The 25,414-nt window shown below is 44.0% G+C and overlaps 1 protein-coding gene across 1 annotated transcript in view; it reads right to left on the bottom strand.

Annotated features, from left to right (window-relative positions):
• Window positions 1-25,414, bottom strand: part of Glut4EF (Glucose transporter 4 enhancer factor) — a 195,977-nt gene that overhangs the window by 113,772 nt on the left and 56,791 nt on the right. The window contains exon 3 of the mRNA XM_019061680.2: window positions 1,193-1,299. Coding sequence (XP_018917225.1) covers window positions 1,193-1,299 — 107 coding nt within the window. The remainder of the gene's footprint in view (window positions 1-1,192; window positions 1,300-25,414) is intronic.

Here is a 25,414-nt window from a genome sequence, read left to right as displayed (position 1 = left end):
TCCGCGTCCGATAATTTCACAAAAGCGAGAGAATATCGGATCCGAACAGAAACGGCTTATAAAGTAATGATACGGTGCGAAATACGGTTACATCATGTTCGTGTCCGCCGCCACCACCGCCGCACAGTGGATCGAGTCAATAGGGGAGGGTGGATAAAATGTGGAAACTTTAAAAGCTTAAAATTCCGTTTATACAAAATTTTAAGGTTCTAAAAGCCAATCTATTGATTTTCTCGTGGAATTTCCTTCAAGATGCACCCTTGAAACTTATAAAGTGGCGAAATAAACGTCTACATTTGCAATTGTGGTGAAAAATGTCATGTCCGACCGCTCAAATAGACTCGATCCAGTGTGCGCCGTGGAGCAATTTCCCCGGAATTGGGTTAGCCCCGGGACGTTCACCCCGGGCTTTTGAGACGCCGCCCGTCCAAACGGAATCAGGAATGAGACTGTCCAGTTCCGGGATTTCAAAGACGACGATAGGCATTCAAAATTTTGCGTATGTCACGAAATCGCGTTTTGATGGTTCCAGTTCATGGCTTCGCAAAAAAATGTTAAAATCCGTCCAAATTCTCCAAATACCGAGTTTTTACGTCAAATATCAACGGAGTAATTGCCCTCGATAAACACGGCGCATGACGTCATCCACCGCGGTGGTGCATACCCTGGTTTCTTCCACCTTGGTTTCATCCATATTCTAAGTGGAGTTCTCTGCGAAAGTGTGCGCCACTAATTGAGAATCCAAAGCGGAAGACACCATAATATGTCCTAACGCGGTAAATGACGTTACACACTAAGTTCTTCGAAGGATGATACTGTTAATATTGGACATAGAAATTTGACGTTTAGACGGATCTTACTATATTTAGCTGCATAATCTAGGAGCTTAAACCATCAGAACGCATTTCTATGATTAGCGCAACTGACCTATCCAAAGTATCTTTTGCTCCCTGATGATTGGAATTTTGAGGAATCGTGCTGCAAATGGATGAAACAAAACGTCGCTCCTCTAACGTAAGGGCGTCTCTCTATTTCGGAAAGATCCCCGAGGAGCATAGAGTTATATAGACAATGGGTCTCGCTTAGAAATTAAGATACGTCTTTACGACAGAGAGGTGAGACGCAAAGAGAGACAACGGGATGATAGATAAGAGGCAGGATAAGAAGAATCGTTGAGGGACATAATGCTCACCATAGCTGGGAGAGTGCGGGCTGCAAGATAGGCTCATTAGGACCAAAGCTGCGGTACATTCATTCATATCCTCTTGAACACCCACGTGGGTTCTTCGCTTTCTTGACCTGTAACAGAAAAATAATTATAGGGTTAGGAAACGAGAACAAACAAAAATGAGTGATGAGGCTTTCCGCCGTACTTGAGTCATTAGGCAATATGGGCGCACTTAAAACAATAATGGATCAGTGGCACCCATTTTTTTTTCGAGGATTTTTTTCGGACATTTTTAAACCCGTAATGAAACCGTTATGAAAATTCCAAAAATTAGATCAGTTTGAAACGATATTTTTGGCGAGCCCTGATGACATACCCATGCAGGCGGAGAAAATGAGGTTTACCGATTGGCTGAACTCAGCTTAATGCTTCGCCTTGCTACTTCAACTCGACTGTCCGTTTTTGATTACCTTCTTCCCAATAAAATGCATTTTTGAACTTTTTAATGAGCTTTTTGACTTTTACGCCCAATACAAAATAAAAACTACAACAACCCTGTTGAATTCCTTGTCACCGCCCCATTCATATAACCACAGGTCAATGATTTATTGTTAGTTCAATGAAACCGTGTTTCTTCAGGTAATGACCTGAGCGTTTGAGTCCTCTGACCTGATCTAACCTGCAAACGGAGAGGATAGGTCAGTGACACCTGAGCGGCAATCTGCGTCCTGCGAGGAGCAGGAAAAATCCTGTTCAATTGCACACAATGGAGGACGAAACGTTGACTCCTAATTCTTATCGAAACGGTAAAAAACATGACTCACGCAGGAGTGACTAAACTCGTTGCAATGAATCCCATTCTTCGTTACAACATCCGGCGAATTTAATAACGTCACAGATGGATGGAGGAGTTTCGAAATAGATCTATGTAACGTTTTTCCTCGCTTCTTTGATGCATTAGGTATCAGCTACACATCACTTGCATTACATTACGCCATGAATAAGTACTAGCATTGAAAGTTTACTAAGACTCGGCAATTCATACCACTTTCTGGCATGTCGTATTTTGCGATGAAAGGATTGATCTGCCATTATATCTAAGGAAAAGGATCGATCATCAGGGTGGTTGCAACGAGAACCTTGATTTTCGATTCTTTCAACACAGATTCAAATTACAGTATTTTATGAACCTCTCTAAAAATTTAACACGGTTATCCCTTAGGTAAATTATTTTATTTCATATCTGGGTGGCCTAATTTGAATTAATTCTATTTTACTTAAAAAAATGAAAACTTATTCATAAATCTCCTCAATTTAACAAATTTAACAAAAATTGGTTGTTTAAGAGGCTTGGAAGACAAGGCTCATAAGTTCAATTTTTGAAAAAAAAATGAGGTATTAGTGATTTCAAGTAAAACTAGTCTTACTGCATAATCTGTGAAAAATTAGCTCCCAAATTACAATGTTTAAGCATCGAGAAGTCAGTTTGAACTTTCTTTCCATCATAAGGATCCGTGTAATTTCGAAAATTCAAACAAGTATTTCTCGAAATAGCGAAATCTGCACTTGTCCTCCAAGCCCCTCATTTTGTTCTTGTAAAATTCTGAAGGGTCTTCTTCACAGGGTGTTCAATCAATGATTCACGCTTCGCCATTGGTCGTTTACCCTGAGACACCCTGTATTTTCAGGTCGGGTCCTTGGAGAGCGTGGCAACCTTCGGGCTCCTCTCTCCGAGCACGCGAGGCCTTGCGATAGATGGACATCATATCTGTAATTATTCGGAGCCGAAAAGGTTAAACGCTAGAGAAGGTATCACGGCGCGGTGCAAGGGGGAGTGCAACGGCACGAACTTATGGGAACATAGGGTGGTGGCGATGAGGGGGGGGGGGGATGGGGCAATTGAATATGGGCCCGCTACTGTCCGGCCTGTTTTGCGGGCTCTGCTGCACCGCATCGCTTCGCCGAGTCCTCACCCGCAACCGCGATGAATCATGATCTTTTCGCGGAATTCAAAGGAAAAGCTCCGGTGGGTGTCAAGTCGAACGTAATAATCCACCGTCGCACCATATATAGAACGAGCTATAAAAAGCGGCCGGACATTAAAATTTGTGACTAAAATTGCAAATGATGTTGATTTTGTCACGATTTCAATCTTAAGGGGTGTTACTGAAGAGAGATTTCATTAAAACCCCAATGGAGCCACTTTCGAACTTTCATGCTTCATATTTACGAATGTATAAGCTTTCAAAGTTCCCAAATTTTTTCTGGCGGCTCTCATCGACTGGATCCACTGTGCGTCGGGAAGAGAAAATTTGCAATGAAATGAAGAAATCAAGATTTTGAGTCTTCATCTGAGGGAGTTGACACAAAAAACCTGAGTCTTCCGAGTAAAAAAGGGGGTTTTGCGGGGTATCCCTACGAAAATTTTGGAAATTGTAACCCCAGGTAACCCTACAGTTGGTCTATCCTTACAACCACCCATTTCAACTGATAGGATCGCTCTATTTTCCTCTTTATAAATTGCTTTGTATATCAATTTCAACAATTGACAACCGCAATCCACCATGAGACCCTAAAGTTGCTCCACTGTTTACCCCTATAATCAATTACAACCAATAAAGATCGCTCTATTTTATAGTTGACTTCTCTGTGTATTGCTTTGTCTATCTATTTCAATAATCATCCAGCTGGTCGAGTTGGGAGCGATGACGGCAACAGCGAAACTGGCGCTGCGACCAAGATACAAATTACATCGGTGCAGTGCCGGGGCCAATTACGAGCGTTTCCAGAACGTGAATAAATAATAACCGCATTCGGGTGAGGGGCGACTCGGCGCTCGGCCCCGCTCGCACTTGCGAACGGAACGGAACGTCCAACAAGACGCGGTCGCGCTCCAACTGACCAGCGCAATGGTAATGGTAGCGCCGGCGCACTGCTCAATAACCTGGGAACCGCGGCCCTCGAATTGCCTTCCAGAGAGGATTCGAAAGGAGACGATTTATCCTCCATAAAATTGTCAAAAACTATTCAAGAAAGACTCAAAATTGCTCAGAGAAATTGAAGAATTGTATCAGTATTGCTTCACTGAAAAGAAACCCCGGCCGTGGGAGCCGCAATTACGGGCTATATAGGCATACCGTCCGTTCCGGGCTCAAAGGCCGAAAATTCCGGCTGTTGGAGGCGTGTAGCTTCGATTACTCCGGGTTCAGAGGCCGAAGCTACGGCTTAGTATTGGTTCAGATTAGTCGAATTATGCAAGTGACTTGATTTCGAAGTAAATAAGGAACCACTACTATCTCTGGCTCTTTCATAAAAGCACCTTTCTGCACAAGGAATCCAATGGCACAAGCGTAGTTTTTAAAATGAGTCAGAAATGATTTTGCTTCATTGCAAAAAGTAATCCAAATAAATTAATAAATAATAATAAAAAAAATAGAAAAAAGTTTTAAAAAATGAGTGCCGGAGAAGTTGCGGACTGAGGAGGTTTGACAAAATGACGGCGAGAAAGTTTTAAATGACGAGGAAGTAGTTCATATGCAGTAGCGAGGGCTTATTAAATAGGTAGGTAATGACGCTGGATGTAGATTCCGTTGCGACGTTTCCGCGAGTCCGCGGCGGAGGCTAATAAGGAGGCGGGAATAACGAGGTAGGACAAGTCAACCCACAATAATTATTATCGGTGGTTGCTAGGAACGCGGCATGCCTGTACCCAGCATCCCCGGTATCGAATCGTATCGAAAACGACCGGTAGATTGCCCAGTCGTGCTATGTTGATTAAAATTAAACGGGTTATTTGAGGAAGGGCGTGTCGAAACCGTCAAATTTGCAGAAATTGAATTCTCGACGGAATATTCTTTGAGGGTGGACGCATCTTACTGGCCAACGATCCCACCAAAATTTCTCTTTCGACGTCTTTTTATTAACGTTCAAATATCTGCTCCGGTGGGAAAAAGGCGTGTTATCCGAGCCACTTCTCCTACCGCGGGATGCTTCTTAATGACAAAAACCATGAGCAGAGGCACAAACTATGATTTTTTAAACCTTCATCGAATACACCTGCTATTTGACTGCCAAAATACTGCAAAAAATGACAATTTTTATCAGAGTTGTGAAAGAAAGGCTCTTCCGTCAAAATTTTTAACAAATTTTAGTTTTTCCCCAATTTCTTCGAATAAATTAACGTGCGAGAGTGGTTTTATACCTGACAGATTAAGCAAGAACATGGGTTGATTTTTTCGCTCATGATTATGATGAATTGTCGAGGAAATCAAATTTTCTCATGTTTTCGCAAAACTTGACTAATGGTAGTTATGCCCATCTTGAAATAACCCGTTCAATTAAGGAAATTAAAAAGTTATAATGATTAAAATAAAAGGGCCTACTTACGATTTCTCGGTACAAAATGAATCGTAATCACTATGCTTTAGGAAATTGTGGCACTTCATACCGAACAGTTCCCACGTTTTTCTTCGCACAGTAGTGAGGTTAGACGGACCCGAATCCAGTTAAAGTGGACTTATGAGAGGAAATAAAGAGAATCAACGAGAACAATAAAATTTTCACCGAACAGGGACAGGAGGATTAATTCTTTACACCCATCAAACTCGGTGCACGAGCGTTTAGTTTTTCGGCAGCACGCGAGAGGAAAAAACTCTTCGGCGTCACTCACGAAACTGGCCCTGACCTTTCCCAACGCAACGGGCAACGGTCCGCCGGTGGCTAGACTGATGAAAAGGGAAAGACGATTGGAAAGTAATAAAAAGGTAATAAAACTGGGAAAGCTAGCCGGGCCTGCAGACAGGATGGCTCGCCGGCCGTTTCGCTTCGATTCGATCGCTCGAGCGTCGTCGAGAGGGCCCTGCGTGTTGCGTGGGAAAGCTCGAACCGCGATCGAAGTCTGCAAGTCTGGGGCGCAGACTTTTCCGAAAACTCGACGACCTTGACGGAGACCGTCGGGAGGGTACACGCTATTGTCGGGCTGTGCCATCGAGAAAATTTCCGAACCATCCGACAGCGTAACTACGTAGAACTGCTCTGCCGTGCTAAGTGAGAACGTCATATGAGAATTCGAATGTTGCTAAATTTCCTCTAAGAAAATATTTATTTTTGAAGGAAGTAATAGATTTATTCCCTTGGAATTTTCAGACACTTCAGATCAAATCGCAAACAAATTTTTAAGAAAAATTGGAAGACAAATAATTACAGATTTTCCCGAAAATTCGTGATTGGCCAAAGGAAATTTGGCGATGCCTGGGGCGATTCTGGACATTTTTAATTGAAAATAACCCTCATTTCTTGAAAAAATCGAATAGGTGTAATCTTGTATGACATTGAATTGTTCGAGTCAATTTTGCAGCCTTGTACCGATTGAATGTGTCATTTCCCAGGCGAAAGAGCGCAACTCCATACGAAGTTTCAAAAATTGCAGCGAGGAAACTGACAGTGGTTCAAGGTTCACTGATCTACTCCTCTGATTTTCCCGATTCAGTAAAATACAGCGAACTTCTCAGATTTTCTCCGACTTTTCAAAAAGTTACCACCCTTGAAGTTCGGTACGGTCTAGAATGTTAACAGTTTCCCTCACGGAACTCGACGTCGGACGAACGTCCCCTATATGACCCAAACTATATCAGGGCCCGGCGTGAAAATCACGGACAGGTGAAAAAAAATCGACCTACCAGCGATCTGATAACGCCGGGGTTATGGGCGACCTTGAATGCAAAACACTTGCATATCGTCGGATCTTGCTTCATTACAAGCCCCCCACCCCCCGCACCCGTATCCTTACGACCACATCGGCGGAATCACAGCACACACGCCCACCGTCATCCGCTTCGTGCGTCACAAACCGCCACCGTGCAGCGGTGACACTGACAACGTCGACGCGTGGGAAGGGGGTGGGGTGTTGTCCCTCGCCGGCCGGCTTCGCCTACAAATTTCAAAGTTTTCCACCGGTTCTCCTCCTAGATTTCTTCTTGAAACTCAGAATACTTCTATCTCCCTTAATCTAGACCCCACCCCCTCCCCCGCCCATAAAAAGCTTCTGGCTGCGCCATCAGGATTTAAAGTGAATATACACGCAGGAAAATTCCGGAGTGAACATTTCCGAAAAGTTCCGGGATGAAAAACATCCAATAAGTTCCGGCATGAAAAATTTCCGAAAAGTTCCGGAGTGAAAAATTTCCAAAAAGTTCCGGCATGAAAAGTTTCCAAACAGATCCGGAGTGAAAATTTTTCAAAAAGTTCCGGAATGAAAAATTTCCGAAAAGTTCTGGAACTTATAAACATTGGAGTGACTGCAGAAAACACCACTGCATTCCGTCCGAGCGACTTTTTCCGGGAGATCGGTGCAGCAGGGCGTTGACACGGAGGCTGAGGGGAAAAAATTCGGGCGGTGCGGCTCGCGGCGGAGGAGGGACGATGGAGGGGGGTGGAGTTCCGGGATGGTATGAGCAAGTCGTGCGTTACGAGATTATGATTCGGCCGAGAATATTATACCGAGCAGTATGCACCGGCCTCGGATCGAGGATCCGGCAATCGGAATAATGAGCGTCCAAGGAGCGATCGAGCCCACGCTGCCAGCAACCCGTAAAATATCCTTTCAGAGGGGTTGAGGGGGATCCACCGGGGAGCATCCATCCTGGGGGGTCTAAGGATCAAAGTTTCCGGGAAAGTCAAAAGTCGGGAATGGTACATTCCCCGGGCAGCATCGGGAAAGTTCGCTGGAACGGTCTCGTTTCCAGTCCTAGCGCATGATTTTCCCGAGCTTGATCCTCATGACGTTGCCCCTCTTACGTACACTGGAAAAACAAAAAAACACATAGGATCTAGAGTTCAGACTCTTAAAAACATCGACAAGAAAAAGTACTCTTTTGATTCAATCAGAATCTAGCTTAAATCAAGAACCAAGCCTCTTAATTTAAGCGGATTTCGTTTTGATTCAAGCGAAAATCCGATTGAATCAAGAGTATTTTTTCTTGTCAATGTTTTCAAGAGTCTGGACTCTAGATCCAGTATGTTTTTTTTCTCCAGTATAGTGTCAGAACTGGGCCAATTGTTGCAGTTCTGAATTGCAAAATGTAGTCCAATTGTAGAAATTTCAAGTGGTTCTGACGATACTTGCTTAAAATCTCCTGGGAGAAACATCCCTTAAGGTTAGTTTGAAAAGGAGGGAAAGTTAGAAAAATTAATAATTTAGTCGTCGGGGATTATAGATGAATCTGAGCAGGAGGAAATAATGGAACCCTCGGATTTCCCAGCAGAATCGGCAACAAGACGGGTTCCCGCGGGGACGACCGCGTGCGTAAGTCGACCGCTGCATCACCGCGGGGAGGGGGGGCGAGAGGGGGCTCACGGGGGGCGTTCGGCGGGGCGGGGGCGATGCGCCGAGCTCCACGCCGCGCCGGCCGGTCCCGATAATGATATTGTATCCCGGCAACAGCTGACAGGATGCGCGGGAAGCTGGGAGGGGGGCGGCGGGGGCGGGGAACCGGGCGAATGTAACCGTAATTATTGGTTAACTTCTTCGGAATGCCGATGCCGGCCGGCCGGCCGGCGAAGCTGTGATTCTCCTGGGCCCGCTTCCCGACCCCATTGCCAGCTGACTCGGAAAAATATCCGCCTTTCTCGTTCGATATTCACACCTAAAAATTGTGGGTGTCTCCTTACTGCTGATTACTGTCGATCTGTACTTAGCGCCTTGAGGGGGTAGTCTACCCAAAAAATTTCAAAATTTTTCAATTTTTTTTTTTTTGTGTGTTCTTCAGTAGAACTTTGTCTAGAAAACACGAAAAAGTAGTGTCAGATTGTATTTTCCTTGAACCCAAATAAGGTTTTGAGAGCTCTATAGTCTGCAGAGTCTTATCTCAAAAAAACCGGTGCAAAATATGAGGTCCAAAGCAAACAAAAGTTGATTTTGGTTTAAAAATGTAAGAAAGCCGAGCAATTTATTGGATTTAGATTTTTTTCTTTTTTCCCCCTTTAGGATTGATACCAAAATATAGATTTTTTCGTCCCTACTCGCTCCTCTGAAGCTGTGACTCTAACGGTTGAATATTAATGATAAAATGTGCCTCCATCCCAAAAATTGAGGTTCTGCCGTAAGTGGCGTGGCCAAAGCTTGTGTCCCTTCTTTTCGAACTTAATTCCCGAGTTCACTTTTTCCTCCTAAAAATTCTACGCCAACCTTCATCGCGAAGAGATAAAAAATAGAAAAAAGGCGATGGATAACATCATAGATTCGTATCCGAATGTCAACACGAGGGGAAATTAAAAGCTGTATTTAAGAGTTGGCACCAACGAGCGTTCGTCCCCTCCTCCGAGGGCCGTGATCCGCCGTCAGGTCAGAGACTCCTTTGGGTCAAATTATTTTGATAGAGGTCGTTACAACACCGGCCCGGTTTCTTCCGAGTTTCTAGTCCGACCCGAAACGCCATCACCGAGTTGGGAGCAGACCGATCGGTTCTTCTCAATCTCAATGAGGGGCTTGGATGACAAGGCGCATAAGTGCAGTACAGTAGGACTCTAGATTTATCCGGATTAATTGGTGCCGGGCCCGATCCGGATGAATAAGAAATCCGGATAATACTAGTAAACACAAACACCACAGATTCTTATTATGTATACATCATGTACATACCAACACGAATTTAAAAGGTTAACGCCAAACTGGACGACTCAATGGTGATTGTGAATGGTAGCCGACAACGATATATTACAATACAACGATTAAAGCGCGCAATGCGTGAAGTATTCATGTAGTCTTGTAGCCGCTAACGTGCGTTTTAGGCTAACTGACCGACCGCACTGCGTTTGTCGTAATGCGAGAAGTATTTATGCAATCTAGTAGGCGCTAATGCGTTCCACGCGGACCTCACTGTTTGGCGCAACGCGTGAAGTATTCCTTCAGCCTTGCAGGCGCCAATATGCCTTGCGACCGCTTCTCCGCGGATCCGCTCACTTATCGGAATGCGTACGTAGTTACATGGTTGCAAAATCGATCCGGATAATCCAGCGTCCGGATAATACGAAGCCGGATAATCCAGAGTCTACTGTATTGGCTTTTTCGAGAAATACGAGTTTAAAGTTTCAAAATTGCAGGAGCTTTGTAGCGGAACGAAAGTTCAAACTCACTTTTTGATGCTTAAAAGTTGGATATTAATTGTAAATTTTTCACAGAATATATTTAAAGGCTAGTTTCAGTTGAAATCATTAATATATTAATTTGCGTAAGAACTGCACTTGTGCGGTATGCCCTCAAGCACTAAAGAAATCAGCACTATTTCCGGACTCTGAGGAATTTTCCGGATTTTTCTCAAGAATTAAGCACCAGTGGCGAGGCGTATATGATCGATTATCAATATTTTCCCACTTGAAGCTACGGCAAAGAATCGATTATCAAAGTGTTCGTGTCAAACCCCTTGTTCATACACCCTTTTCTGTAGGTTTAACTGGCAGATCAATCGATATATCGCAAAGAACGCCACGACAGCGATCAGCACTATTTTCGGACTTTCGGGATTTCGGACCAGGAGACACCATATCTAACGAAAGGTCGTAACTACATTTCAACGTCCCGAAAAACTCGCAAATTGTGTGTTTTACCTCTCCCAATGGCTCAATCCGCACTACACCGGTGGGAGGGGGAGGAGGCGCTCCCCCCGTTCCTCCCGGCGAGAGAACAATAAAACAATTTGACCCGGAGCGCCCAACAAAGCCGCGAGGTAGAACAATAGCGGGACATGCGAGCATTTTCCAAGGGCCGATAATATTTTGTGTGCTTTGCGACCCGTGAGCCCGTGAGGCGCGGCGCGTGCCCCACGAGAAGAGAGGCTGGTGTCGCTGCTGGCGCTGGTAACGGTGACAAGGCCACGGCCGAAAAGGTGTCCGTCGTCGTCACACGTCACGCGGCGGCGTCGGAGCGTCACGCACTCGCGCTTCCCGGGCGGCGGAGGTGTCGATGTCGGAGGCCCTTTGCTCGAATTAGAGTGAAATGAATGCTCACCGGTCACACCTCGCCGAGTTGGTAGACCTGGAAGGTGGTAAGGAATATCCTCGCCAGGGCCACGACCAGAATTGCACCGAGCCTCAGATTAACATTGGAATGAAAAAGCCGTTTTCCTCTGATATGAGACATTCATGAATTACGTAACGCTCTATGGGAGAGGGAGGGGGCGTGAGCTTGCGTTAGACGGCGTTACAAGGGGGAGAGGGTTTAGTGCTAGCTGGAGTATACCTACATAGGGAGAATAATGGACATGTCGGTAACTTTGAGGTAAGGTTATGAAGCTTTTAGGGCAGCCAACCTTTGAATTTTGACCATCCAGGGTGGGGAGGTCCGTCAAGCGTTGTTAATGGGGTTCGACATTCATAAGTGTTATAAACACTGGAAAAAAACACACTAAATCTAGAGTCCAAACTCTTAAAAACATCTGCAAGAAAAAATACTCTTGATTCAATCAGATTTAAGCTTAAATCAAGAACCAAGCCTCTTAATTTGAGCGGATTTCCCTATGATTTAAGCTTAAATCTGATTGAATCAAGAGTCCTTTTTCTTGTCAATGTTTTCAAGAGTCTGGACTCTAGATCCAATGTGTTTTTTTTCCAGTGGGGTTCAACGTTCATAAGTGTTATAAAGGGTTGAAACACCTGAAAAAGTGCGTTACGTAAATATGCACGTTCCCTCATACCTAGAGGTGGCTAAAATGGAGTTAGGTAAAGGTCTTTTTTTTAAGGGTGTGATCAGCGCTCTCTTTTCTTTCCTTGTCATTTTTCTCTCATGATTTAGTTGTCCTCTCACTTGTGAACCAAGACACTTGAAATCAAAAGGAAAAGCCCAATGGTGAACATGCCGTCGCGTCGTTCATTGACTCCAGTCGATGTCGCTTACGCACGAAAGATGCAGAAAAAAGATACATAAGTTGACGAATAAAAAAATACGTTATTAATTAATTGACACCAAGAGACCGACATGACTACTTCACATCCGTTCAAGACGTACACGTCATTTTTAACGAGCACGGGTCGGGTAATGCCCCGCGCTGATAGATCCCCTTCGCCTTCGTCTTCGACAGATTCCGAAACCCTTGATATTCGAAATATCCGGGCACATTAGGAGCTGTAAGCTCGTTTAATTTCACGCGTAAATTATAATGAGTGTGTGAATAATCATTTAAAACCACTCGCAATTAAGATCTGCACACTTCCAGCCGCGCCCCCGCCCCCCTCCGTTCGCGTCCGATGCGTGTTTATTTTACGTAACACGGGTTTCTGCTTGTCGGATGAAACCCCTCGACTCCGGTGATATTTTAATTCCGAGCGCGCGCAGGGGTCGACGAATCGACAACCGAGATAAGAATTAATTAATGCAAATTCGGCATTGTAACTCGCTGCAGAACAAAACAAAGCGCGACCGCCGGGGGAAAAAAGGGAAAAAGAATCGCGTAAACGCGGCATTTGCGTGGTTTTTGTTCGATGCGACCCCGCCGGTTTCGCTCAGATTCCGACAAGTTCATTACCATTTCGGGCAGTCGAACTTTCCTCGTAGGTAGGCCCGAGTGCATGTCTGGATCCAGGGGGACGTGAAGGGGGGTGGGGGTGGATCAATGTCCGATAAGTGAACGCACGGTAGGACGATCTACGATCCGTTGATACCGTGTGGTTTATTTGAATCGGTCACTGTTGAAACCGAAGCTCGTTATCCGATGAGCTCTGATCTCTTGTAGAATGCTGACCATTTCAGGGCTCGTTAAATGGTGGGCATGTGTGTTTTTCCGGGCGTCCACATACTCGACGAGAGAAAAATTCCCTTACTTTTCGGGGTATCCCTGACCAAAATGCATAAAATACCCTGACTTTCTACATCAACAAGCATGCGTGGAACTTTAAACGATCAAACAAACGATTTTCCATATTCATTTCATCATAAACCACAAACAGGTAGGAATATTGGCTGACAATGCAATTGAAATTCTTCCTCTAATCACTATTTAGAGTGTAAATCAGAGCATTGAACCTATAACTAGACTGAGGCTCCGTTTGATTGCGCGCGGACAGCGCAGATGTCTTCCTGGAGTTAGATGATTCAAATTTAGACAATTTCCTAAAATTACTTGGTTTTCCTGACCTAAAAAGATTGCACGACAACTATCGGTTTTTCCGATTTTCCACAACCGTAGACACCATCTTTCTTTAAAATCGGTCCAGGCACCATAAGAATCGTTTAAATGGTAACTGCAGCCCAAATAAGGGTAGGGTCCTTAAAATTGTCCTTTTTATGATGCTATTATCAAAACTTCCTTAAATCTCCCTTAATCCCTTAACCGTATTGGGCCTCCTAAGGAGGAACGCGGTTTGAGGGACGACCATGAGTATCGTCGTCTCTCTGACGTAAGAATGTACCTCGATTTCCGTATGACCTCCAGAGAGCATGGATTTGTACCTGAAACTGGGCTCACGTGGAGATCAAGATACACCCTTACGGAGGAGAGGAGCAACGAAATGGTCCTATGAATACGTCCCGAACACCACGCGGAATGGCGTTGGTGCATCGGATCAGCTGGAGACGCATCAGGTCGTCACCCCTCGATAACGGCATCGGAACGCGGCTCCTTGACGCGGAGTGGATTAAATTCCCACCCCTCCGCCGCATCCGCATCCCCTCTCGGAGGCAGCTCCATTCGTCCCGGCTCACGGAATTGGAAAATCAACCCCAAAAATAACACGGACCCAAGCGTCGTTGCCGCCAATCGCGGATCACCCGAGATATGCCCGGCCGTGGAAGTCAGCGATCCGGTGCCATCTTGACCCGCACGCCTCCCTCCCGGAGGAGGGGGGTGGATTCCGGTGAAGGGGGGAAGGGAGTCGCGTGGCCGTGGGCGATTTATCGGCCGTCGAAAGTGGCTGAGTCATGGACAAGTTGCCATCGGATTTCCATCGGGTGAAATTGAGTTACGACCAAGCGAGCGTCCTCCCGATATCGACTGTCTCGCGAAGAAGAAAGCCCCTCCTTTGTCGTAAATAAATTAAGAAATTAACGCGAGTCCCCCAATATTCACTCCATCCCACGGTTGCGACGCTGCACCGGGGGGAGAGAGAACAGTCGTATTTTTGGGTCGGTAAGATCTGATTTCCGAATGCATAGCCGGTGCAAATGTGCTCTCCATAGATTTGTTTGGAGTTTTACTTCCTAGATGTCCTTCGATCAACCTGGAGTTTCCGGCGGTCTAGAAAATCTGGAAAGTCGGGGAATTCATCGGAAAATGAAGGAAATTTTGAGAGCTTTTTGAATGTTCAGGAAAATTATATTCCTTTAACCTTTCCTTAGGAGGCCCCATATGATTTATAGTGTAATTCAGGGAGATTTATGGAAGTTTTGAAAATAGCATCATAAAAAGGACAATTTTCAAGATCTCGAGAAAAAATTCAGAGGTATAACTAAAAAAATAGATCCGTGTCAGCGATTATGTACAAGAATTATTAGCCCTGCGAACACCCAAAAATACTGACGAAAATGTTTCCCGAATTTGGAAATTTTAAGGTAGGTTCAGATCTACCTTAAAGTCGGTGGAAATGGTAGGATTTTATCTTCCGTATTTTCTACTTTTGCAGTGGTACCCTCACTTTAAATGTCAAGAGCTCTTTTCAGGCACCAGCATTTTTCACCGATGATCTAGAAAAAATTCCTCCCAATTAAATCTCTAACACGAGTGCAAGCTGACATTCTTAAATTCGAAAACGTCACTCCCAACTGAATGGCGCGTAATTTACCACGGAGTATCGAATTACTGTAGGCAAAATAAAATAAAATAAAAATAATAAAATGAATCTAAAAAAATCACGTTGAAAACCAGATCCCATGGTATCACAGAACAAATCTGATCAGATCGATACCGTTTAGGGGACCGAGTCCTCGGAGAGCGACAAACGTGATTTTTTCCCTGCGGAGCCGATTAAAAGTGCAACGAATGATCAGCGATGGGTGGGGAGGGGCAACAGGGGGAAAGGGAGGGGGGAGAGAAGGCTGATTTATAAAGCAGACAATGCACCGGGGGGTTGGAGGAGGGGGTGGAGGAGGGCGCTTTGTCGCCGGCTGTCCTGGATGACGCTGCGCAGCCGCCGTTGCGACCAAGTGCGACTTCCATTTCCCTAATTAAATTATACATTTGAATAAAAAAAAATAATACAAACGTTAGTGCTGATCAATAACTAACGGCACGTTGATTCCTGATGATTCGGACGTAAAATTTGTCGACGAATGATTGGAGCGCTATCAAAAGCTGCTATCTTCATTCCGCTACCCTTGTATAGCACTATTTTCTGAGTTATGATTTTTAGTTTAAACTGAGGTGCGTGGAAAAGGTCTGTTTTGTAATGCGATATTCAAGGCGTCCTTGATCCTCCTTCGATCGTGATGTAAACCACGGGGACTTCCAGGGAAAGGAGCTGTCTATAAAGGAGCGACAGGGTGGAAAAGATATGGATTTTCGAAAGTTTCTGTATTTTCTCAACTTTTTGGAATTTTCTGGGGGATTCGTTTCAATGAATCTTGCTTTCCATATTGAAACGCAGTCTACTATCTCCTATACAAATCAAAAAATTCCCTGACCTCTGGAAAACTGCCCTGACTTTTCAAGTTTTAGGAAACTCCCTAACTTTTCCAGGTTTACCTCACGATTGCTACGCCGAAAAAAATGGTATGCTGTTTTGGCACCTATAGGATGTCAAAAATGTGTCTGGTCATCCTAAGATGTTACCTTATTGCCCACGCAGTTGAATTTGCATTCGGAGGATGTAAAGTTAACTGCCAGGGCAGTAAAAGCAGCATTTTGGGATCACCAGACACATTTTTGACATCCTAGGTGCTAAAACAGCATACTATTTTTTTCAGTGTACAGTGACCGTTCGTACAAAGACCCAAAAATGAATACGGCCTCTGATCACCTATCGAATATCGGATATTCGCGAGACTCCGACGGGCGTAAAAGCGTCGTTTAAATTTGACAACGTCACGAGGGAAGGAGTCGAAGGAGGCAAAGGTCAATGGACGACCGGGAAACAGGTACCGCGTCGCCGTCTCGCGTCTCGGTTCGGTCGGGAACGACGACGACCGACTCGGCGTAAGGCTCTGACGTCACTTCTTCCAGGCTTCCAGCTTTTTTCACCGTCGGCGCTTGCGAGCGATCAACTGCGCACTCCCTCAACACTGGATCATCAGAGTAGAGTTTTTCGTCGATTCATCTACATTGGCGGATCCAAAAAATTGGCAACATTGCTTTTCTCCCTTTAAACCTATGGAAATGTATCGATTCTTGGAGGGGCCAGGTGCTCTGACAAGAATCGATTATTTAACATGGGTTTAAACCCAGGGAATCTGACGTCGCCTCTGTTCATCTCATTTTTGAATGATCAAAAATTCAGTAATAGAATGCGCGACAGGGTTTACGTAATTTCTTCATTTTCCAATTCCCTGACTCGCAAAAATCATAAATTTTCGACTAATCGGTAGTAAATGATCAACTGACCAGTTAATCGAAATTCTAACGATCAAAAGATATTCGATTAGTATATTAATCAATTAACAAATCGCTAATTGAAAACTCAAGATCAAAGTTCAGCTTTTGGCCTCCGAGTAGGGCACACGTGCGAACTTTCCTCCATCACGCGTCTCTAGGTGACATGCAGCGGCGATTTTGCAAGTTGGCATCATTGTTTTGCCTCCATTTAAATCAATTGAGAATATCGATTTTAGGTTATTCGATTATTAGGATCGATTACTTTACATGCATTAAAATGGAGGAAAAACAGTGTCGTCAACTTTCAAGATCACCAATAGTAATATTGTACACGGTTAAAAGTACGGTGCTGTTTACCACGATTTCTTCCTTTGGCGATCTAGTTGGAGTTTTCGGTGGATTAATGAGGCTTTCTGGGGCGAATCCGAAAACAGGCCGATAGTCGTGTCGGCAGTCGGTCGCCTTCGGGGAGGGAGGGGGGGGGGGGGGGCTCCGTTAATGAGGCCCGCTGCAGTGGCATTATTCGAGCAGCGATTCGGCCACAAGTTGAAACTTCCGGTTCTGCGCTCAGGAACCGCGGTCCGCACTGTTTCAAGTAGTATGCTGTCCTGCTAAGTAAGAACGCCGTATGTGCCTTGACGATGCCACATTTCCTTCGATAAAAGTCGAATTCTCTTGGAAAATTGTGCATATTTTCAATCAAATTTTTCGGACGATTTTGTCCGGAATTTGATCTAAAATATCTGAAAATTTCAAGGAGAAATAAGCATAGTTTTTTCCAAAAAATATATGTTTTATCTGAGGAAATTTGGCAACACTCTAAGGTTCATACGTCGTTTTTCCTTGGCGCAGCAGTATGACTTGCCGACCGACCCACGGCCCGAAATTTTCTCGATGGTTTCCGGCCACTCCTGAGAGCTCAGTTGTCACATTCGGCGGCTACGATCCTTGTAGAAATAATCAGCATCCAGGTGGAGGCATCGTTGACTCTGTTGATCGATCGTTGAGTTTCGGTGACGTCACGATGGATGTCAAGAGCGGATTTTCTCTCGAAACGAGCGATCTCAATTATCACTTGCGCGGCATCACGTATCGCTCGCGGTGCAGTCAACAGGTCATTAGATGGAGCGCAGCGGTCGCATAATCCAGTTCCACGGTAAAACGACCGAATAAACCGCAACTCTCATTGTGTGAGCCGTGGAAGCGCTCGTTTCGTTCGGCGCTCTCGTTAAAATGCAGCTCAACCCACTCCTCGACAACTGCGATATGCCTCAATCGCATAGGTGCGTTGTTAAACTCGACGGAAATGATCATCGGCGTTATCTCAACTATCCGTCACCGATACGTCATCATGACGTCGGCGGCTGATATAAACAGAAGCAAAGATAGAGCCCAGCGTCTGAGACAAGATACTTTAAAGGCCCTGCACCAAAAAGCTGAATGGACTTCTCCGCGCATTAGTTAGGGCTCTCAAATTGGCACCAATTTTTTAATTCCTTGGCCGGGTCTGCACAAAATTCTTATGAAACCTCGAAAGGCAACAATTAACAGTTACATCGATGAGCCTCTTTCTTAGTCTCCAATTTGTACGTGGATAGTAGCCCAACCCAAAACAAGATAATTGCGCGAGGCAAAGGTTGAATTTACAGGTTGCCGGCCAGGTTGGCCTAGTGGTCAGCGCGTCTGACTCTAGGCCAATAGGTCCCGGGTTCGAATCCCGGTGGTGGCGACAAATTTTCATGGAACTGACGAGTGGATCTGCAGAAACAGATTCCACTCGGCCTTAATCCCTGAAAATTTGGAAGCCTGGAGCATGGATGTGCTTAAATCCCATGATGTCTAAGGACAATAAATACTGTCTATCGATGGCTGTAGGTTCCAACGGAATATAAGCCACTAAACCAGCAAAAAAAAAAAAAAAAATTTACAGGTTAACGCTGTTGTCCGACTCATTATGATTGATGAGCGATTTTTCGAACAAAATAATCAAATACAATTCGCCTATCGATGACTGTTGATAAGACTCATAAGTTCTAGCAGCATACGTCTGGAATCCTTAGAAACAAACGCGAGCTTTGAAAGTCTAATAATAAAAGCTGTAAATTGATCCCAGTTTCTCTTACGGGATATCTGTAAGTGCGAGAGAGACAGCTCACGGTGGGAGAGAGATATCTGCCAACTGCTGAGAGCGATCAAGCGCGATTGGTTGCATCAAGGTCATCATGCTTAACCCTACTTTTTTCTGGGATCAAATTGCAGAGCTTCAGAAATGACTTTTCACGTTGTTTTTAGGGTCAATAGGAAGAAGAATGTTATAGCTAGAACTTATTTATCTTCGATTTAAACAGAAATTCCTTCAACTTTTATAAAAGCTCAAGGACTCACGTGGAGCTGTACGGACTCTAAAACACAGCGGTGGCGCCCCCTGCGCGGAGAAATTTCTTACTTCACGCAGCTTGACTGCGGGGTGAGCACTTGAGTAGGCGCGTTAGTAATTCTTAGGCATCAGGTTTGTAATATTTGTAGTGGGCCAAAACCAACTCACTTGGTGTATCTTGAGAAGTCATCGCCCTATTATTAGTGCACTATCGGTCCCGTCGTATTGCCGATCTCTAGTTGACGCGACGATTTTTTCGAGTGAACCTCGAAGCGTTAATCGGATTTGCAAGACGCTAATCCCGTACGTCAATCACCCTTGGAAAACAGAATCCTCTTAAAGCATCGGTCATTGGACTCGACGAAGTGAGAGCAGTGAAAGCTCATTCGTTCATGTAAACACCTATTTTGTGGTGTGGTGACTTCATGGCTAAAAATGTAAAGAGAGAGTAATAAGTTGTTAATCATTCATTTCGCTCTATCACGGCGTTGAGGAAAATTCTCTTCGATCTGGCAAGCTGACTGGAGGCTTTTCCCGGCGGAAAAGCGAGCGGGATTTTCCGGTTCAACAACCCGTGGGCGCGCGCCGGAGAGGTGACAGGTGCATTCAACGGGCGGAATCGCATCGGTGCGATCTTGCTCTTGCAGTTTGCGAGGCACGTGCATAATAGCCTGCATTTTCGAGTGCATTCTGTGGGCGGAAAGGTTAAATTAATTAGAGTGCACCACGTGGTCCCTCCTCCTCTGCCTCCCCCTCCCCAGCTCCGGCCCTGTGGCTTGATGGTTAAATCTTGCGCCACTGCATGGATGTCAGAGCTATGAGCGACCTTTGCGGCAAAGACTCCTCAGAAATTTTTCTTTTTTTTCTTTTTTTTTTAAATATTTTAAAAAATGTTAAAATTTATGCAGATGGAATGCATGTGTATTTCTCACAGCGCTCAACTACCAAGAAAACGCGCCGGCATTTGGGGGGCTTCGCCCCCCCCATCCGCTTAGCGGATTGGTGCGGGGACCGCACGGGACTTTCTCGCTCGAGCCGGCGCTTCGCGCCGGCATAGACACTTTTACTGGAATATTTAGAAAAATACTGCCAATTTTACAAAATCATAAAGTTTGATTGGAATTTTGATCACAGGATAATAGTTATGAAATTTTTATTCAAACCACTGAACTTTATTGTAAATGTCTTCGCGATATGTGATGAATTCATATATTCGGCCTCGACTTGTTGATTTTATGAGGCATCTTCAATTAAATATGTAATTGATTAACAAAGTCTCCTGTCAAAGATGGCGATCCGTAAAAATCTTAGCTTTTCTACGATTCATTAGGATCCATTAGATTCATTGACATCATACTTCAGATACGATTTTATATTATAATCTCTCCTTAAGCACGGTCAAAAGCCATCAAATATCTACTTGAATGGGTAGAATGACTATTCGATGTTCAAATAGTCTTAAATCTAAACGGTTTTCGCTTAGCATGTCCCAAATTTTAAATTTGGCGGGCGAATCTACCTGCTGGAAGGTTCACCACACGCCCGCCAGGAGCGCCATCTCCTTACCGCGTATCCCTGTAATTCAAAGCGAAAACAATAGAGAGCGCTGAGAGCGCCATCTCCTTCAACCAAACCTCGGGTTCTAACAATTTATAACCTCCTTTATTAAGTAACAAGCATTAAATCAGTCATATTTGTGCCGTATTATTATATTATATTTGTGCTTAGTACCTCGTAAAAAGGAACCGCGAAAGATGGAATCTGCCGGGATTCTAAATTCATTAACAACAAACATATTAGTATTTAATAAAGATGTAAGTGTCAGTTTTTGCGTCAGCTTGATGACTAATAGTAACTATATATTGTAAGTACTTACCTACCTAATTAGTTGTCTAATTTTGCTTGGTGTATACCTACGGAGTAATTTTGGAAATAGTATATGATGCATTATATAATGCATTTGAATTCCTAGGTTTCACCTGACTCAAAGCGTTTGCTGCTATTATCTAGAAGCGTTCCGACTCATTTATCAGAGAATTGAGCGTTTCCTATCGGCCCCTCTGCAATTATGAGATTAGTCCAAGAATCCTTTAGGAACCTAAATTAATGACTCAGATGGTGCTTTTGAGCCAACTTTCAAAGAATTAAAGGCATTTTTTCAAAATCTACAGTCCATGAGCTCTCCGTGTGACCGAAGTGCTCTCCTCGCTATATGACGCGTAACCCTTCAATTTTTAGTTTAGTCCAAAGACCTCATAGGAACTTACATTATTGAACCAGGTGGTGCTCTTATGCCAACTTTCGAAGAAATGAAAGGCATTTTTTTTCAAATTTACAGTCTTTGAAAATGAGTTGTTTGTGTGATGTCGCGGAGCAAAGTGCCCTACTTTTGGGCCTCGTAATCCCTTGAATTTTGAGATTAGTCCAAAGATCTTTTAGGAACTTAAATTAATGACCCAGGTGATGTGCTTGATGCCCACCTTTAAAGAATTAAAGGCATTTTTCAAAATTTACGGTCCCTCAAAATGAGCTTTCCGTGTGATTTTGCTGAAAATGGACCTTTAACCCAATTTGACCCTAGCCCCCCCAAATTTTAGCGTACCCCAAAATCGTTGGACGTGCATAAGGAGACCATAAATATGGTGTTCTGTGAGAATTTTGAATGAAATCGAACAGATAGATTCTGAGATATCGCTGTAGACAGATTTGGGGGACGCCGGACGGACGGACACACATTTTTTCAAGTATGGTTATTTTGACTCCTGGGACCTTAAAACGTCTAGAAATGATGAAATTTCAACTTTTTTTTTTTTTTTTTCTTGGAGGATGACAATACTTCCTCTCTACCCTAGGGGAGCGAGAAAGAAAATTCACATTCAATGATTCGATTTTTGAGAGACCCTCTTGTGTCTGTATATTTTTTGACTTTTTCTTCTTCCCAACTTTTTCTTCCTCCACCTCTTCTTCTACGTCATCATCTTCTCCTTCTACAACTCATTCTTCTTCATCTCTTTCTACGACTTATTGTTAGGTTCCTCCTTTCTTTTCTCTCCGTTTCCTTTGTTTTCTCCTTCCTATTTGTCTTTTTCTCTGCCTTTATCGTTGTCTCCTTTTCCGTATTCTTCTTCTTTCTCCCCTCTTTCTCTTCTATTTTTTCCACGACTTTTTTTCTTTTTTCTCCTTCTTCTTCTGCGACTTTTTTCTCCTTCCCTTCATCTCCATCTCCTTTGTTTTCTTCTTCTTCCTCCTCTTTGTCTCTGCCTTTTTCGTCGTCTTCCTCTTCTCCTCATTTTCCGTCTTCTTCTACTTCTTCTTCCTCTTCTTCTTTCTCTTCTCCTCCTTCTTCTTCTTCAGCTCCTTCTTTTCTTCCTCTTCCTGAACTTCTTTTCTTCGTCGTCCCTTCTCCGTTTTCTTTATTGAACGACTTCTTCTCCTACCCTCTCCTCCTCTCCTCCGTTCATTAACCCGGTCGAGGGTCAAGAGGGCACCAAATTTACTATTCGCGTGGGTGGCAATTTACTCAGCAGACGGCCTGTTTTCCGTAAAAAAAATGACGGCGAAAATCTGACAATTGCGGAGCGGCTTCTTAGAAACGATTGCAGCTCTGAGCCGGTGACGTCATGCCGGCGCGCACCTTGAAACAATTCGCTCGATTCAACAACAGCGTCGGCGGCGGGCACTCGGCGTGGGCGGAATCTGGTCCTGAAAATAGAGACTCCGACTCCAGCGCATCGGCGGATGCCACCCCCAACCCGACCCTTGTTTGGCTTTGACGTGCGCCCCAGACAATGACATCACGGCGAGACATTTTCGGACCGGAGCGAAAACTGAGGGGGCTGACAATTGAGCGTAAACCTGGTCCACTGTCAGGACAACAAGTGAAAGTGATTCAGCTTCCGATCCAACCCACAGCTTTCTGCGCTGCTTTGGCCGCAACGACCGGATATTGCCGAAATTCGTCGCTTCCCAGAGCTCCAAAGCCAAGCTTGTTTAATTGACTAAAAAAATGGAATTTTTTAACAAGTACAGCAAAGTGCGTTTCCTGGTTAAAAACTTGTTAACTTTTGCATGCTATCAGCAAAAAAATCAGTAAAATTGTCAGCCAGGATGGACTAAATTTGGACGTTTTCAGGCTAAACGCCCTTTAATCGACTGAAAAAATTGAATCTTTTAACAAGAATATCACAGTGCGTTTCCTGTTCAAAAACTTGCTAATTTTTGCATGCGATCAGAAGAAAAATCGGTAAAATTGTCAGCCAGGATGGTCTAAATGTGGACGTATTTATACTAAAAGCCCACTGAAAGGAACTATGGGCAGAGAGTTTGTTCGCAACATACTTCCATTTATCAATAAGGAACTTATTGAAATTAAGGAATAAGGAACTGCTATTTCTGGCTCATTTCAGAAACAACTTACGTGCCGTTAGTTTCCCCATGCAGATAGGTGCTTGCAATGTTAAAAATCGATATGAATGCGAAGTCACCATAAAAGCGTATGACACTCCGCAAAAAGAATAGATTCCATTCCGTAATAGTGTAAGTCACTCCGTAAGGAGAGCAGATTCCGCTTTACATTCATATCACTCGGGGTTTTGAGGCGCTATATTGACTCCGGTAAGAAATTTATAACACATCAATAGTGTGTATCTGTATGGAGGAGCCAGAGATAGAAGTATCTTCGTGCAAAAAGTTCAAACTTCTAACAGTTTACTACTTAAAATACAATCGGCTGATGGAAATTTCGCAACGTCGAAATGTAGTTACGTTCTTTCGTCTATTAAGCGATAACTTGTGAGAATCGCCACTAGGGGTGACGGGCAATCACGATTTTCCTTCTTTCAATTACCTGGAGAACGCGAGAGCTTAGAAAGTACCGCGTTTTGCATTGTGGTGCTTATTAACGCACCACTCATGGCGAGATAATAACGTGCGTAACCACCTCTTTGCGATGTTTGAATTACTTTTCAAAACGAGGGTCATTATCTGACCTGTACGGCTTCGCGTCAAAATAAAAGTTGCCACGTCGTAAAAAGTCCAAAGGATAATTCCGGGAGGGTTGACGGGGTTCCTGGGTCAGTTTTCAGTTTTTTAATTTTCACCTATACGGAAAATTGAAATGGGGGAAAGTTATGGAAGAAATTGCTATGATCCCCAGTGATAGGAGAAAATGTTTTCTGCATCCACATACTGAAAAAAAAGGGTTGAATAATTTTACTTCGACTCATTGTCAGTTACCACAAATCGTAGTTCCCCTCACAAAAGAACGCAACTACATTTCACGATTGCCAAATTTCTCCGCACAAATTGCATTTTTACCGGGAGAATTTTTGGTATGTGTAACTGAAAATTTCATTGCTTATTTTTCTGATCTCATGAAATAATTCGACGATTTTTCGACCAAAATTGTGCAGGTGCGCTAACTTAAGACATTTCATTTTAAATGATAAAACTTAAAACTTAAGACAAATCTTGGGTCGTGAGGCAGTTTTCAAAAATGGCGATACTTTTCCTTGGGCCCGATACTTGAAAAAAAAGTGGGGTAAATTGGTTAAATTATCTCAAAATTGGCCTTTTTCCCAGAGAATTGGACATGTGGTCGTGAGAAAAATCGGAAATAAGGCTGTGCGGCAAAAACGTCCAGTCGCAGGAGACGATTGTCTTTTTGGAATTTCCTGCGCCCCCGATATGCAAAGGTATCATATCGTGCTCGACGCCGAGAGAGGCAACACTGAACTGCACTACATTGTGCCCGTGGCCGGCTAACGATGGGGTGTAATACCGCTTATTACGAAACTTTCTCGAAAGTGCAGCACAACTAAACCAATTTCAATCAAGTGGAACCGATGAAAGGTGTACGGTCCTCGGTACACCGCGCATAAGTGTATAGCTCGTCGACAGGCGGGCTGAGTATTCAAATTGATAGACAAAGTGAGCTCTTTTCGAGAAAAATTGAGATCTCCGTTGGCAACCTTGTTTTACTAACTGAATGTTAAGTTCAATAACTTTTTCCCCCCCTTTTTCTTCTTTTCTTTTATCATCATGGCTCTTATCGCAAGCTCGGCCGTTCATTGTTCTCACGGCGCAATTTGACCGTTTGACGTGCGGTAATCGCATAGTTGCCCAATTAATTGAAAAATTACTCGTCATATCGGTTCAAGAGCGATAACCTCACCGAATGACCACGCCTCGGATCATTATTCGCTGATTGACTCAACAATTAAATAATTTAATAAAACTGCAATTTACTGCGGGCTGATTACTGAAATAGACAAAGACAAAGGGGAGATGGAACGATCCTATTGGTGGAAGCGGGTGGTTGCAATGAACAAGGGAGGCAAGAAACAGACTAACGGCAAC

This window comes from Bemisia tabaci, chromosome 2 (genome assembly GCF_918797505.1).
Source record: "Bemisia tabaci chromosome 2, PGI_BMITA_v3".
NCBI classification, from domain to species: Eukaryota; Metazoa; Arthropoda; class Insecta; order Hemiptera; family Aleyrodidae; genus Bemisia; species Bemisia tabaci.
Note: the sequence above shows the minus strand (reverse complement) of the source record. Positions and strands in the feature narration are given on the sequence as shown.